The following is a 17,252-nucleotide window of genomic DNA, read 5'->3' as shown; positions in this document are numbered from 1 at the left end:
TCTCCCTCGTGTGATTGTGTAGAATGCTTTTAATATGCAAGCACTATTTAACCTTAGGATTGGTTTCAACTTCATGGGTTTTTTTTTTTTTTTTTTTTTTTTTTTTTGGAGACAGGAGGGGTATCCGACTTTAGACAGACTAAATCCCCCCTGAGCTCGTATATGACCCCCGCACCACACACGAACCGGGAGCTTCTGGGCCCTACTGAGCCTCAGGCGGGTGGCCCCAAGAAATTATGCATGGGTACTTTTTAGCTTAAATTCCAACTACATCTATGACGCATATGCCACGTTTAATATCAATACGCATCCGAATCCGTTTGATTGCCGTTCCCGACCTTACTAGGGTTTGGGGATGGGTTTTAGAAAAACCCATAGGTTAAATAACGTTTTAAAATTCGTTTTACACAAATGGGAACGTTCTAATCAGGCCAGTTGATCCATCAGGTTAAACATATATCTGTAACCAAGCATCGATAGCAGAAGCCTGAGAAGAGAAGAATTGTTGCCGAAAAACAGTTCGTTCGCTCTTCCTTTCGCAGCCGTCGGAGCCAAAGGCCGTTCGTACACAGAAAATGGTGGAGAAGAAGTGAAGGATGAGAGAGGATACTAAACAGAGGAAGGATGCGAGCGATAAGAAGCGAAATGAGTTACAGGCCAAATCTCTAACTGTAGATAAGAAGAAGAGACCGAAGAAGCATAGCAACTTCAACGAGAAGAAGGATGAGCACAAAAAGACTGGTCCTCGTTTGCCCTCTGCGTTGAAACGTGAGCTCGATAATGATGAAGAGGTTGATTCAGATGGAATTGTCGATAATGATGTGTATGAGTACGAAGAGCGTAAGCCAGAAGAGGAGTCAAAGAAGAATAGGCGATTCGATCCTGTTGATAACCTCGAATACGAGCTTCCAGACGAATTTGAGGTACTCTAGGGTTTTCTTCCTTGTCTGTTTCCTTTTCTACTTTCTTATCCCGTTTTCTCAGGTTTTCCGCCATTGATTACATAACCCTTTTATTAAAACTCTCTCTCTAGTAGTTTCATCTACCGAAGGTTGATAAAGTTATCAGTTTTGAGATCGCTTGATTTCCATCTGCGTGAATATTTTGCTCTACTTATATTTATGCTTAGTCAGGATGCTGATTTAATTACAATACGATTTTTATGGAATGGTGGTTTATCAGTTGAAAGAAATAATTGCTCACTAAATTGAAAATAAGATTGTTGGCTTCTTTGTTCCAAAAAGGAGTATCTGTTATTGATTGAAGTAAACTAACAGTAAATGATCCTTAAAACATTTCCTCTATATAGTTCAATGCTCTTTTATACTCTGTTTATTCATTGACAATGTACACATTATGTAGGATGAGAATTTGCCATCAGAAGATGATGATGAGGATTATGAGGATAATGATAATGGTGAAAGGAGTAGAAGTAGAGATAGTTCAGATCGATTGGATGATGAAGTTGAAGAAGATGACGACAAAAGGCATGCAAAGATGCTGCAAGGAATTACTGGACTCTCGAGTGAGGCCTTTGAAGGTATGGAGTTGTAAAGATGTATCTTTTTTTTGGGTCCTCTTATATAAAATCAGACACCTGAGGAGAATAGGATATATAAATATTTTTCAGGTAAAAAAAGGAAGAACAATGTTGTATCGGAGGCACACCCAGAATCAGAGTACAATCCGAGCAGAGGTGCTACTGATGGTGATGGAAACTTAAGTATTGAGGATCTATTAGAAAGTATCCAGGGGATGCCTGGCTACAGCAAGATCCGAAAGAGAGTGCATCAAGTGGACAAAAAGTCTATGACTGTTAAGGCTCCTCTTCCAAAAGTTGATCGCGAGAGGGTGGAGAGGAAAGTTGTGTATGAACAATCAAAGAAGGAGATCACTAAGTGGGAGCCGTTAGTCAAAAAGCATCGGGAAGCGCCAACTCTGTATTTTGATGAAGATATAAATGTAGGGTATTCGACTGTGGGGGCAATTGCATCTGAATTTGAACCTAAAACTGATTTTGAGAAGAAGATTGCTTCCCTAGTTCAGGATGCCAAGGTTATGGAAGCGCACAACAAGGATGGTTCAAGGCTTCTTGAGCTCAACAAGGTATGGAGCTCCGTCAAAAATTTATTTCTTCTGATCTTCTGTATAGAATTGTAGTATATGATATCTGTCTCATAATGATAATTTTTCATTGCCCCTCTGTTGTTTACTTGTAGTCTTGAATTGTTGACCAATTAATGTTGGTCAGTTGCTTTTTTTATTTCCTTCTAGATAATATATTCTATGCGCTTTCTGGTAAATCTTCTTTAGCACAAAAGCACTTCTGTAAAACTTGATTATATCGATTGTTAGTTGTCTGGTTACATTCACAAAATAGTTCTTTCTGATACTAGAGGAGTATCTCGGGAATTTTGGGAAGTTTAGATGGCCATCACTGCCAAATTATTATACTCTTTTAAAGTCACATCTGTCCACTTTTTCCGAGGAGCAGGAGGAAAAAGAAGAGAATGTTTCTGTTATTTGCATTTGTTGTTCTGCTTTTTCTTCTGAGACAATACAACAACAACAACGACAAACCCAGCCTTATCCCAACTTAATGGGGTCGGCTACATGGATCCAAACAAAACAAGGTAGGGAAAACTGAGGTCAAAACAAGAAAAAGGGAATGAAGAGATGGGAAAGAGAAGAGAAATGACAAATGGAAAATTTTGTGTTCTGCTTTTCCTTCCCTGGGTTGGGGGGGTGGGGCGAGGTTGTTAACAAACAACTAATTCAATTGCTCTGCTTTTTAAATGCTAAAATCAGAAATATGTAATAGTATTACTTTTTTAGCTTCTCAAAAGGAACAAATTTTTTTTTGGATGGGTAAGGATAATTTCATTGATGAGGGAAGTTTTTTTTACATTCGGTAATAAATACACTGGGCAGAATTATTTGTAAGAAGTTTACAAAGGCCACCTGGAAAATCAGAAGAGTAAATGATAGTTTAACATCCCCAGAAGGCATAGATGCAATCACAATTTTAAGAATTGTGAATCGGCTAATTTGGATTGGAATTGGCCGTGAATGATCTAGCCGATTCGGATCGGAATCGGCACTGACCGATTCGATTCCCAATTCCATTTTTTGAAATCTTGGAGGCAATGCAATCCACTGGTTGATTAAGTTCCCTCCAAGCGTGATGATACTCCAGGACAGTCTATCTCCCAAGTACAAATCCAGACGCTTGCCTATTTGGAACAACCTTCTTTACTCTCTATCTCTTCTCTCCCCCGCCCCCTAACCAAATGAAAGGAAAAATAGACTCTATCCTATTTGGTTATAGTACTGTGAGAGAAAACCTTTGTGATTGTTTATGAAGGAACTCACTTAAAGTTTATTAAATCTTCTTTATCAGATCTTTGAACTTCTGCCTTAAAGTACTGTTCTGTGTGGATGTCTACTTTCCTAGGTCCTTTGGATGATTTATGTCACCTTTCTGAGTGATACTTGTATTATGCACAATATGCTTGTTATTGACGCTTCCCTTTGCTGCTCTGGCTGCTGATGCGTGGCAGATATCAGTCAAAGATGTAAAAGATCGTCAAAACCGTCTTGCTAAAATGCGTAGCCTTCTTTTCCGTCATGAAATGAAGGCAAAACACATCAAGAACATTAAATCCAAGGTGTACCATCGGTTGTTGAAGAAGGATAGACTGAAATCAGCATCTGCTAGAATGGAAATGGATCCTGAAGCTGCCAAGGAACAAGCAATTAAGCAAGAATTTAAACGAGCTGAGGTGATTGTACATTCTGTCTAGAATGTATATATATATATATATCATTAGTTGCATCCTACATAATTAGTTGCAATATTCGGCCAAATTTCATCATGCTTACAGTTTCTTATTCCTCTCATTCTCTTTTGTGCGTGCATGCATACACACTCATGTTTATTCTTTAATATTAAATGCAGGAACGTATGACGCTGAAACACAAAAACAGTTCCAAGTGGGCAAAACGTATTTTGGAACGTGGTCTAAACACCCAAGATGAAGGAACTCGAGCCGCTATTTCTGAACAACTCCATCAACATGCACTTTTGACCAGAAAGATGAATTCTGTGAAGGATAGTAGTGACAGTGAAGGTAGTAGTGATGAGGATGAGGAGGAGGATGATGATCTTTTGTTGAGCTCAGGTCAGGACAGGGCATCCAAGCTTTTAACCAAGGTGAAAGAGAAGACACTTGAACTTGTGGAAGATGCGGAGCAGCCTAAATCAGGGGTGCTTTCGATGCCATTCATGGTAAAAGTTTATTTATTCTCACCTCTCTCAACTTCACTTGATTCTACCTGGCATATTCTGTGGCTTTGATTGTTATCATGGATGTCTTTTTCCATAACTATCTTTGATTTGCTTCTATGCAGGTTAATGCAGATAAAAAGAGAAAGGCAGAAGCTTATAGAGAGGCAGAACTCACTCTTCGAGAGTGTGAGTCCATGGTAGAGCAGCTTGATGATACTATTGGGTCAGAAAATCCAAAAATAGGAACCTCAAGTGGTAGACGGCTATTTGGAACAGCTAGTAAAAATACCCGAGAAATAAGTAATAAGAAACCAAAGACTATAGGTGATTACACTGACAGTGAAGACGAATTAGAGGCCGACGAAAACATTGATGGGGGTCAGAACAATGTTAGTCTTGTACAAAAGGATGTTCAAATTGATCCAAATTCACTTCATGAAGAGTCTGGTGTTGGTCTGCAGCCTGTGTTTAAGGTGATATTGAGTTCTGAGTTATTTTCATCTTTTCTTTGTCTTGCATTGTCCCCCCACCTATGTAAATATCTGTTGCTTTTCTGATCCACAGAGTTTTGATGATATTGTTAAAGACCCTGGGCCCAAAACTACATTTGAAGTGGCTATTTTTGCATCAGGCTCCTGGAGAAAGGTTGCTTTCACCTCATCTTTCATTTTTCCTCAGCAACAAATATCTTTTTTTTTTCTTTTTTTTTTTTTAATTTTTAAAAACGCTCATTTCGTAACAATATAAGCACCAGATGAAAAATGGAGAAGAGGTAGATGGCAATAATCGCAAGTCTTCGGTTGTGGTAGAACCTGGTTTGCCTCGTCAGGAGCTGAAGGTCTGACCTTCATCCATTAGTTACATAACAGCATAATTTATGGTTAACTTCTCTCTTATTTGTTCCTCTTACCTTTGTTTCGTTTTATTCTTCTTTTAAATCTTTAGGAGGTAGATGAGGACACCAATTCAGAGAGTGAAGAAGAGATGGTGGATGGGATTCTATCTTCTGGTGCAAAACCTAGCTATGAACTTCCATCTCAAGCAGATCTTATACACCGTGCTTTTGCTGGTGACAATGTTGAGGAAGAGTTTGAGAACGATAAGCTGGAAATTCTGAAAGAGGAGAATCCAGAACCTGAAAAGCCAGTATTACTTCCAGGCTGGGGCCAATGGACTCATATTCAGCAGAAGAAAGGCTTGCCTCCTTGGATGCTTGAAGAGCATGCAAATGCCAAAAACAAGAGAGAAGAAGCCCTTAAGAAGAGGAAGGATGCACATCTTAAACATGTTATTATCTCTGAAAAGATTGACAAGAAGGTGAGTAGTTTAAGATTTTAGAATTGAATTTGCATTGTTTTCTCCCTCGTGCTCCTCTTTCCCTTTCAAACCCCAAAATCTATAGTCAACAATTTGTTAATGGTCTAGACTACATTAATCCTACTTGCTTCACCGCCCCCTCCCCAACCCAAAAAGAAAGAATTACTTTGCTTTAACAGGTTCCAGTGCCTACTAAAGTTATTAATTTGACTTGCCTCTGCCTGGTTAAAAACCAAAAACTTGAAACTAGTTAAATGAGCTTAGATTAACAGAAAGTCTCTTTTAACTTTCAGTAGCCAATGCCTATCTACCATCCAGTCCAATGAGAATATCAAGTTTTATGTTTCATTAAGTGTTTAAGATTTTCGCTAAACTCAGCATTGTATCATATGTCTAGAAGTTAAATAGGAAATAGCAGTCTTGTATGGAGAAAAATGATTGCCCAACATCCTCCTTTTCTTTCTCAGTGTTGGCATAGAGGTTAATTGTGATACAGATTTTAGTATCCAATAAAGTTAAAAAAATGATTCTTTATAACTATTTCATCCTTATTTCTCTTGCAACATTGACCATTTTATCACAATGCAAACTATGGGGACAATAAATATCACAATGCAAACTATGTGTATGATCTCTAGTTCAGTTCATCCTTTTCTTTTCTAATAAATATTATTAATAAACTGGTTGATATCCTGCTTCATGTGCATTACTGCTCTTCTCTTGCATGACATTTAAGTTGTTGAGGGTTGCTTTATTTTATTTGGCAGGCTGAGAAGTTGCTTACAAAGACATTGCCCTATCCATACACATCGAAGGAAGTTTTCGAACAGAGTATTAGAATGCCTATTGGACCTGAGTTCAACCCAGCAACATCAGTTGGTGCACTTAATCGGCCAGAAGTAAGTGGGTTAGAGCTTTGGAATTGAATTTTCTTTCTTTTGCTTTTACTCCACCAAATTAAAATGGAAATAAATGGTAGCATGTAACAAACAAGATGTGAGGGAGAACAAAGAAGGGAAAAAACATAGGGCATTTTAAATTTATGAACTCATGATGACCCTTTTATTACTATTATTATTATGATCAGTAATAATAACTTGCTTCCTTGGAAACATAGGTGTTTGTATCGAGTTGTACATTGTTACATTTCTCACTATGGGTGCCTTAAATTCAGGTGGTGAAGAGACCTGGTGTCATAATCAAACCAATTAAGTTTGAGGAGGTGAATCCTTATGAGAAAGGTGAGGAACAGAAGAAAAGTGGACGGGCACCCAAGGCGAAGAGAAGTAAAAGTCGGGGTGAGAAAGCCACCAAGATGCAAGTGAAAAAGAAAAGTTGACTGCTTCTAATCTTGTTTGTCTTGAAGTCATCATCATGTGGTCTATTCGTTCTCAAATTGAGCTCACTGTAGGTGTAAGGAGGATGCTCTGCTGATGGTGCCCGTATCCAGTATGTCCTTCCCCTTCACTTTTGCTCCAAATCAATCCTTCTGATGGTTTGTCTGCTATACTTGGTGGTTGATGCTTATCACAATTTGATCAAGGTAATGACTAACCATCTCAATTCACTCAGGTAATCATTACAGCCGTATGTGATAAGAGCTATCTGAGTTCAAATATGTTCAGCTTTATTCTTATCCTTTAAATCCAAAAATGATATGGATAACAAGTCTAGAAGTATGAAAAAGAAAAGAAGGTTGTATTCTTGTAGCTCAATAATTTAACCATGGAGCCACTCTATGTATTTCAAGAAATTGAAAAAGTTTTTGCAAATCTTCTCTTCTAAAATTGTTGAAACAACACACGCCAATTTTTTAAATTTGTAGTCCTACTATTGAGTACTATGCATCTACTTGGCATCTTATCTTGGAGTGTTCATTATATTAAATTTTTCTTTTTTCATTTCCAGTTTTAGTAGTCAATTTTTTAAGGAAGAAAACTAGAAATTTCATCCATTTCAGGGAAATCTAAATTTAAACAAAGCTTGTTTACATTTATTCTCTCACCAAATCCATGGGATGGACAGCATTGTTGTTTTCTCCCCAAACAAATATTGGAAGTGTATGAAGAATAAAATTAATGCATTTTCATAAATTTGGTTAGAAATTGGAGTTATATATAGGTCGATTTTGGCTTATGGCCACCTCACCAAGGAACCCATGGATGGACGCAGTTTTGTGTGGTGACAGTTTGGATAGGTTGTAGTTTTGTGAATGGATAGATCCTAAGGAATTTTGCTTATGTCAATTTTTGGATCAATAGAAATCAGGGTTTAGTAATCTGTCTCGGTTGATACCGATCTGAATCAGTCCGGATTGGACAGATTTATCCTTGTTTCCTTTGAAAAAATTATTAATTTTTTTACATTTTTATCTGTTCGGGGATTGGTCAGGAATCAATATCGGTCTGACTCCACCGATCTTGCTGATCCGATATTGATTCCTTAAACCATGATCGAAATTTGGCAAGTGGTAAAATTAGGAATTGAAAACTGTGGGACAAACTAGAGGGTGCATTGGAGGGTATAGGATAGGTGAAAGGGTAAACAATTGAATTTGGTGACTTAATGTCAAACATTTGTGTCATATGTGTGGGATTTTTTTTATGCAATTCTCATTAATGACTCTCTTTGGTTTCAAAGGAAATTAATGGGGAGGGAAGTGAAAATTTTCAAATCTAAAAGAGGAAACTGTTATAGTCATTATCCAACATGATTACAAAAGTTTCTTTTTTTAGGTTTGCTGTACGTAGGGATGTTGGATTTTCCCTTAAAATTTTGATGATAGATAGAAGCTAATTTGAACATGTCGACAAAATTCAGATCCCAATTGAATTGTTGTATGGTACTTATAAATCGAATAAAAATCCTCAGGTGTGCTTAATCTTGCACATATCCCCATCCCAGTCCCCATAATTAGGGATGTAAATGGATCGAATTCAAATTGAATATAACATACCGCGTATCTCCATCCGATTATCTGTTAAGTGGATTATGTTAGTTTATGAATCGTAATTTTTTGAATATAGATTCATTTAAATAATTACAAATATGAATCAAATACAGTTCTTCGATTATCTATTTATATCCCTAGTGGAGATTGGAGAGTGGAGTTGCACATCTAGAAAGTGGTGTTTGGTTCTCATTATCTGAATTGATACCTCATTAGGGTTGGTGTTGAAGTGTCATCTGAAATTATATAGATGTTTACATGAATCTTTTTTTTTTCTTATTTAATGTCTTGTATAAGGGTATTTTAGTATTGTAAAACATAATTTATAAAGTTATGGGGAAAGTTTTCATATATGGCTGTGTAAGCCGTGTATGTGAGAGGGTGGAAGTTTCAAGGCATTAATTAATGGGTTGGGGTTTATGACTTTTCCAACTCTTTGTGAGAGGGGACATGACCGTGCATACTTACAGGGCCGTGTATGAAAACTTCCCCCTAAAGTTATTATGTATTCATATTTTTATAATTAGATCTAAATGGATCAGATAGTACCTGCTCTGAAATTGAAACATTTGTATACACATCTAGGAAAATGTGTTGGCATCACCGTATGGTATTACAAACTGTTGGGGTCACGGATCTTTATCCTCAGGTCCCTGCCTGGTACAATTTGTTCGGTTCCTCTCATAGGGGGCAGAAATGATCACCTTACCCCTTGCCCGGGTGGAGTTCACCCTCTCTTATTAGAGGCACTAGGGAAGTATACCGGGCAAAGAACCTGATGAGATAATTTTCCCTGGGGTCACACCCTTTTCATGGGTCTATGTCTATCTCATTTTATTGAATGTATTTTTATTTAGAAAAAAATTCCTCACAATGCCAGTGTATTACAGTCCTTTTACATGAGTTTTTTTTCTCACTTGTCTCAACCTATGGGCTCCATCTCCATGTGTGTGATACCATTATCTATGCTGCCATTTATGTGGTTTGGGAGATTGCCCCCCCCCCCCCCACCCCACATTGATGTTGTGGGGAATCCTCACCCATTTATTTATTGGGAAAAGATTCTCTAAGACGCCAGGGAGGCATGGTTTGAGGTATTGATATCAGATCACCCGTATCAGATGATTTGTATGGGTATCGTTAGCCATTGATCCCGATGTCGTGCTGATATTATATTGGTAAAATGGTATAGATCAAGGTAAAATAATAAAAAATTCGATTTTTCAGAAAAACCAGGGACAAAACTGTCCAATATGGATCAATTCGTATCGATTTTGAAGGTGACTGATACCCGATCCAAAACCGTGTACTCTCTCTTTGTTTTTCTTTTCAAATGAAATGACCTTGTTGCCCTCATAAGTGTAAAAATTGTTCTATCGTACACTCCCTTCTGCAGTTTACTGAGTGAATCCTCTAGCCTCTTGGGTGAGTATTTAGGCTTCAAGACATGCATATTGTACCAAAAACAAAATCCATTTGTTAGGGTTTTAGAACGAAAATGAGAAAGAGAGAGAAAAGGAGAAGAGCTTACCTGGTTAGCCTCATCGTTGTCGGTCGCCATTCGTCGTTCAAATGGGAAGATGGAGTCCTTCGCCTAGGGTTTGAGCTTCATTTCTCCAGGGAAGATGGAGACTATCAAAAAGAAAAGGGGAAGAGCCGAGAGAAACCAAAAAATGAGAGGTGTTAGGCTCTCTTTGGTATCATGTGTATTTTTTATTTTTACCTATTTAACAAAAATCATTAATGAAAACAAAAAATATCATCCCCCTCCCTCTAAGTTTGCCTTCTAAATCCAATACCCAAGTTTTGAAAAATATCTTCGCGCTTTTTTACTTTATAAAATTACTATCAACCGTACCCAAACAGTTAAAAACTACCATTAATTGATGATGTGGACAGGTCCGCTTTATCTAAAACCCCAAATTATCTTTAATTTATTTTAATTTCATTTTTACCCCTCCAATCCCAAAATCCCCTTGAGAGGCAACCCAAGCTGGACCGGTCAGACAAACCAAAACTGACCTGGCCCAGTTCGGTTTGCACTAACAAAACCCTAAGAGTTTCAAAACCCAGCTCATCGTCTTCTTCCTCTCCTCTCTGTGGATCTACTTCCTCCCCCTCCGTGAACCTTTGGAACTTCGAGTCGTTTTGATTTTCTAACATAAGCCCTAACCCTCCCTCTCTCTCTCTCTCTCTCTCTCTCTTACCAAACCCTTCCCCTCACCGCTCCTCTCAGCTCTCACGGCGCCGGTAGTATGTGTTCGCAGGCGACGGCGAGGGCGACGACGACGGTATACGACTTGCTGCTGCTCTCATCTACTCACCCTGCACCTTCGTCGTTGCATCTTTCGATTCAGGTGAAGAAACGGCCTCAAATCCGCCTGGTAGGATCATCGGAATTTGAAGTTGCAGCAGAGCCGGCGGGTTTGTTGGTGGGAGAGAATGGGTTTGATGATCGTGAGATGAAAGGAAATGAGAAAAAAAAGAAAAAAAAGAAAGGAGAGATTAGTAGAAGAAGTAGAAGAAGAAGTGCAGCAGTCGTTCGTCCATGGCCGGCAACATTGTCTCGGCTTCCATTTTTGTTGTTAAAATTCCTTTTTCCCGAAATGGGTGCTCTCCCCTCCCCTGTTAAAATTCCTATGTAATTTGTAATATTTTGTTCGTACCTTAAATGTATTTAAAATCAGTTGCTTGTGAACTCCACAAGATTTCAAGTGCTATTAACATATTCCTCGCTCTTTGGTTTATGCTTCTATCTCATTCTAATGGCTCAACTTTTTTTTTGGTGAAACTAATGGCTCAACTCAACCAAGCTTTATACTAAAAGTTTTTGTGATTGTTTCTGTGATGGATGATGATCAATCAGACGTAGGGATCAAGGAAAACATGGTTCAGTCAATGGGATGCCAAAAGGAATTATTGTTGGTTTGGTTTAGTTGGACTTTTAGTATCCAGTAGGGTAGGGTATAGAAGTTGCTTTAGGACAGAAAGATATTGCAGTTTTAACATTTTAAGAGATGTTGTTATCACCAACATCTCATTCTTTCAGAATAGTTAAATCGCCATTGTTTTTGCCATTATGATTCGTATTGGGTATATCAGAAGAGCTCTTGTGGATGCATGCAATTTATGATAAATAAGGCTTGAAAAGCTGTTGGTGTAAATGTAGCCATTTCTTTGGAAAATGATCTGTTATTCAGGGACCTTTTCTTAAGGCTGGGAAAGGTTATGAAGAAGAATCATAAGTGGGTGAATAGGTTTTAGGCTTTGAAAATGATTATGAGGTTGGGAGATGTTGCTTGAATTCTTGCTTTCCCTAATTAAATTGTTTTAAAGTGCTCTGTTTGTATGATTTTAAGCTTTCCTGACAATGAAGCTACAGATCATAAGTTTTACTGAAATCTAACTGCAACTTGCCGGCAGTATTATGCCTTCCTCCTTGATCTAAAGTCCAATATGAGATTCTCCTTGTTTTATGTGGCCAACTCAAACCATTTCTTATTTTTCTAATGGTTGGATTAATTGCACATCACCATTTGCAAATAGGATTCTGATATGAATTGAAGAGGTGGCAACCTGTAAGTTTTCAAGTCGATAGAACTTAATCAAGTAAATATAAATTTGATAAATGGACTACATCTTTCCAATATGATTCATTTATTAATCCCTGATCAAGTTCCTGGTGTCCACAAGGGAGGAGCACCCATTTTGGGAAAAAGGAATGTCAACAACAAAAATGGATGAACGACTGATGCACTTCTTCTTCTACTAATGTCTTCTTTCTTTTCTTTTTTGTTTCTTTTTTTTTCTCATTTTCTTTATCTCACAATCATCAAACCCATTCTCTCCCACCATCAAACCCGCCGACTCTGCTGCAACTTTAGATTCCGATCATCCTACTAGGCGGATTTGAGGCTGTTTTTTCACCTGAGTCGAAAGATGCAATGACGAAGGTTCAGGGTGAGTAGATGAGAGAGGAAGTAGGTTGTGTACCATCGGCGTAGCCCTCGCCGTCGCCTGCGAGCACACAGTACCGTCGCCGTGAGAGCTGAGAGGAGCGGTGAGGGGAGAGGGTTTGGTAAGAGAGAGGGAGAGAAAGGGTTAGGGCTTATGTTAGAAAACCACAACGATTTGAAGTTCCAAAGGTTCATGGAGAGGGAGGAAGCAGAGCCACAGATAGCAGAGGAAGAAGACGATGAGCTGGATTTTGAAAATCTTAAGGATTTGAAAATCTAAGAGTGCGTTTGGTTGCATAAATCTGTAGGTGTTATATCCGCAGATGTATGAATCTCAAATTTTTTTCCAGTTTGGTTGAAAAAATAGATTTGCCGGAGATACACAAAATCTTGAGATGTATCATTTTAGTGTAAAAATTAGAATCTTGAGATTCCACCTCAATAGATGAAATCTAAAGATGCACAACTTACAGGGGCAGGGTATAAAAAGTCATGTATTTGAAGATGCAGAAATTATCGGGTAAAAAATCGATTGTTCTTGAAACCTAAAAATCTACTGTTCGAAGATCTCTGCAAGCGAAGACCTGAAGAGCAATCGTTCGAAGATTTGCAAGCAAGACCTGAGCAGGTACTTCCTTCCTCTCTCTTGCTCTCACTCTCTGTATCTCTCTGTGTCCGTCTCTCTCTGTCTCGCTCTCTCTGGGAAGATCTTCTTCAATGGAACTCAAAGCCCAGGCTAATCTCTGCTACTCAATCAACTTTTTGAACTCTCTGCTACTCGATCGACTTGCTGAACTCTCCAAGTATTGCTTCGAAACCTTGGTCCTCACTCTCTCTTCGCCCGTCTTCTCCCTAACCCTGTTCCTTGGTCCACAAAATTTTTAGGGTTCAACGATGAACAGAAGGTTGCGAGTTTTGTTGCCATTATTGACTCGAAATCTGCACAAAAAATCCATTTTTCCCTTCGTTCTTCTCTCATGGTTGAACCCTAGATTTCATAAATCTCACAAATTTCATCTATTCTTAATGATTTTCTGAATTTTATGTTGAGTATTTTGTGGTTTTGCTGATTGTAATGTTTTTCGGTAGTTAATGTTGGATTGGATTTTATGTTGGGGATTATACATTGTAATGGTTTTCGGTACCTCATGCTTGGGGGTCATTAGATGAAACTCAGAGAACTCTCATGAAATTTTTTGTATTCAATTTATTTATTCTTAATCTCAACATGTTATTGCCAGCATCCTTCGTTTTATACTAACTTCATCAGTCCATGAAAATAACCTTACTAAAATAGATACTACCCAAGATAGAGTAATGGTGTTTCATGATTTATTCTGTGAAACACAAGAATGGGAAAGAAAAAAAAAAAAAACCGAAGAATGAAGGATTTCTAGGAGAAAACCGAACATCAGAGAAAGAGAGGCATCACTTTATAGGAGAAAACTGAAGATTAAATATTAGGATTTCCATTTTCCAGAATTGTTCAATTGTTTTAATACATTTTCCAGACTAAATATGGTTTGGCTAGCTGCAGCATCCCCTTCCAAATCATTGCTTCATTGGCTTGTTTCTGGCACTTTTAAATCAATGATGCAGACGAAATTTTAACTACTATTAATGCATCATCAAAATTGGTACTCTGTTGCCTCCAGCCATCATTTATGATCACGTCATGTTTTTCGTGGTTGGAATCTTACATATGGTTGTGCAGCATTGGTCTGCGTCATATTATCAGATTTATTTTCAGCCTTTAGACACCTAGAATAAGGGAGATTGGGAGGGAGGGGTGGGGGGAGGAGTCCTATGCTCCTTCCTCCTTGCATCTTAGATGTAGCCTTAGAAATAAATGGCAGCTGAGGCTTGTGCTATGGTGTTTAAAACCCATCAACCTCTCATAATTATGTACTTGTTCATTCTTAAATGCTTGTTCATATGCAATTGTATTGCTCATGAGAGGTCCATTCCTAAATGGTTCTGCTGTAATTTTCAACTCTTTTATTTCTTATTTGAATAGTTTGATGCTTAAGAAACCATATGCATATCTAAGATCAATTCAGTGTGGTGTACTGAAATTGCAATTCATGTTGTAACTTGGGTGAATATAAACCATATTTAAAGTCAAAACTCTGTGGAAACATTGTGTATTGAACAGCCTTATGATTGGGTTGCAATTTTATTGAATTTGCATGTATATTTTTGTTCTCTTATCATCCTCCAATCAGTCCAATATGAAGTACATCCACCTATAGGAGTTCTAATGCAAACAGTGAGTTTTGCATGAGGATAGTTCTGAGTTCTAGTGTCTTTACATTTTTATTTGTAGATATACATATTACATGGATACTGTACATGAGACTGATGAGGCCTACCAAGAGCGCAAGAAAAAAATAATTGTATTAGCAACTGTTGCTGCTGTTCTAGGAGCGGAGTATTATAAAAGAACGTATTTGGTTAGACAATCATATCGTGATGAGCGAAACCGTGGCTATCTTGAGACACAAAGAATCATAGGGGTATGTGACACCACATGTCGAAACATTACAAGAATGAGCAGAAGAGCATTTTTTAGTTTAAGTAAAATGATGCGAGAGAGGGGCCTTCTACAAGATAGCAGATCAATGCAAGTGGAGGAGCAGCTGGTAATTTTTTTACAAACAATTGGCCACAACCTTAAGAACCGTAAGGTTCTACATGATTTAGGCCATTCAGGCGAGACTATCAGTCGATACTTCAATATTGTGCTGGGTGCAACAATTAAATTGGCTCCAATTTTATTGAAGCCTCCAACTAGAAGAATTCATGATCGAATATCAGGTAGTAGAAGGTTCTACCCATTCTTCAAGGATTGCATTGGCGCCATTGATGGTTCACATGTCCCAACGTGGGTTTCGGTAGATAAACATAAGACATTTTACGATAGGAAGGGAAATATATCTCAGAATATATTAGTTGCCTGTGATTTTGACACGAGGTTTACTTACATATTATCTGGTTGGGAAGGATCAGCATCAGATTCTAGAGTATTATATGAAGCCCTTCGCAGAAATGGAGAAACAAAGATGGTGGTCCCTCCAGATAAATACTATCTTGTTGATGCTGGGTTTGCAAATCAGAGGGGGTTCCTGAGGCCATACCGTAATGTTCGGTATCATCTGAAAGAGTGGCAAAACTCTAATATGCATCCAACTGATAAAAAGGAATTGTTTAACTTGCGTCATTCTTCGCTATGCAATATAATTGAACATGCCTTTTCTCTACTAAAGTCACGATTCAAGATATTGAAAAATCAGGCAGAATATCCTTTTAAGACGCAAACAATGATTGTAGTAGCATGTGTTCTTCTTCATAATCATATTCTTACTCAAAATACTCTTGAAGAAGAAGAGTTTTTAGAAAACGAGAGCAGCGATGATAAATCTTCTAGCAGCAATGATGAAACAGATGAGGAAGAAGATGATGATGATGATATTGTTCCCATTGATGATGAAGGGGTTGTTGTTGGTGATGATCATTGGGATGAATATCGAGAGAAATTGGCGGACAACATGTGGGCTGGTTGGAATGCAAGAGATGATGATGATGATGATTATATGACAGATGTTGACGATTGAACTATTTCATGGGGTTTTTTTTTTTAATGATGTAATCTTAATTTTAAACATTTGAACATGTTTTGGACATTTTCATATATTCTAATTTGGTTGTAATTAAGTTTTAATCATTTGAACATGTTTTGGATATTTTCCTATGCATGATTCAGAGGTCATAATCTACTGTATTATATTATATTAACATTATCTCCCAATTGTCTCTTGGCCGAGAAAGAAAGAAAAATTTTGGAGAGAGCATAGAGTGCTTCAACGGCATTTGGATGTTGCAGTTTGGATGGGGAATGAGATTGCGACACGGCGTGGTTCTTTTCACCCATTTGATTCACTTCATGATGATAATATTGATTCTGTGCCAATTGATGGTTTAGACAACATGGACTTTGATGTTTATGAAGACGGTCAAGCCCAACTAAATGCCAGTGGAATTCCAGTGGGAAGTAGCAATCGTAGTGGTCGTAGGCCACGTTCAGATGCCACAAGTGGCAAAGCGAAGAATAAAAAAGGGGGGAGCTGATAAGGTAGCTAGTCCTTTAAAGGCAATAGCTAAAGCAATCAATAAAATGGTTAAGAAAGACTCACCAGCTAATTTTGTAGCAATCTGTTTGCTACAATCAATGCAATTTCAGGCATAGATTTTAACAAGAAATGTGCTGCCAAAAGATTTTTTCTGGACAACAAGACCTTAGCAAACATATTAATGGAAGAAAATGAAGAAGAAAGGATGGCAATATTGGACATATATTTGCCAGTTTAAGATGCTAGACAAAGTAGGCTGAAAACTGTTTGGTTGTGGATTTTTTTTTTATTTGCTCTAAAACTGATTTCTCTTCTGTTTGGTACAAAACTGATGTGTCTCTTTTATTTGCTACAATAGATGCTTTATGTGGATTCAGATCTGTGATCATGTGCTTGGTTTGAAAATATTTACTGTCTTTATATTCTACAGGAAAATTTTACTGTTCTTTTTGGTAATCTTAAAGCCTTTTAAATGTGCTAGGACTAGGTGAAGAAAAAATTATTTTAGTGGCCATTATTTCGTTTTTTTTTTTTGGGGTTGATTAAGATTTTTGTTCAATCTTGTGATACTATATTTGGTGTTGAACTGTTGAATTTGTTTCATCTTTTGG

At 37.7% G+C, this 17,252-nt stretch overlaps 1 protein-coding gene across 1 annotated transcript; it reads left to right on the top strand.

Annotated features, from left to right (window-relative positions):
- Window positions 1–493: 493 nt before the first annotated feature.
- Window positions 494–7,446, top strand: LOC122658634 (uncharacterized protein C57A7.06). Its single transcript, XM_043853674.1, has 11 exons — window positions 494–923; window positions 1,363–1,540; window positions 1,631–2,106; window positions 3,561–3,782; window positions 3,959–4,288; window positions 4,411–4,761; window positions 4,853–4,933; window positions 5,043–5,126; window positions 5,234–5,605; window positions 6,373–6,504; window positions 6,780–7,446. The coding sequence occupies exons 1-11, from the start codon at window positions 597–599 to the stop codon at window positions 6,942–6,944; spliced, it is 2,718 nt and encodes a 905-aa protein (XP_043709609.1). The 5' UTR covers window positions 494–596; the 3' UTR covers window positions 6,945–7,446.
- Window positions 7,447–17,252: the final 9,806 nt, after the last annotated feature.

The sequence above is a fragment of the Telopea speciosissima genome, chromosome 4 (genome assembly GCF_018873765.1).
Source record: "Telopea speciosissima isolate NSW1024214 ecotype Mountain lineage chromosome 4, Tspe_v1, whole genome shotgun sequence".
NCBI lineage: Eukaryota > Viridiplantae > Streptophyta > Magnoliopsida > Proteales > Proteaceae > Telopea > Telopea speciosissima.
Note: the sequence above shows the minus strand (reverse complement) of the source record. Positions and strands in the feature narration are given on the sequence as shown.

Excerpts from the sequence above, each read along its gene's own strand:
- LOC122658634 (XM_043853674.1), top strand. The coding sequence starts at position 597 with ATGAGAGAGGATACTAAACAGAGGAAGGATGCGAGCGATAAGAAGCGA. Across the intron at positions 1,541-1,630 it reads CTCGAGTGAGGCCTTTGAAG|GTAAAAAAAGGAAGAACAAT; the intron begins GTATGGAGTTGT and ends AATATTTTTCAG. Across the intron at positions 6,505-6,779 it reads GTGCACTTAATCGGCCAGAA|GTGGTGAAGAGACCTGGTGT; the intron begins GTAAGTGGGTTA and ends CCTTAAATTCAG.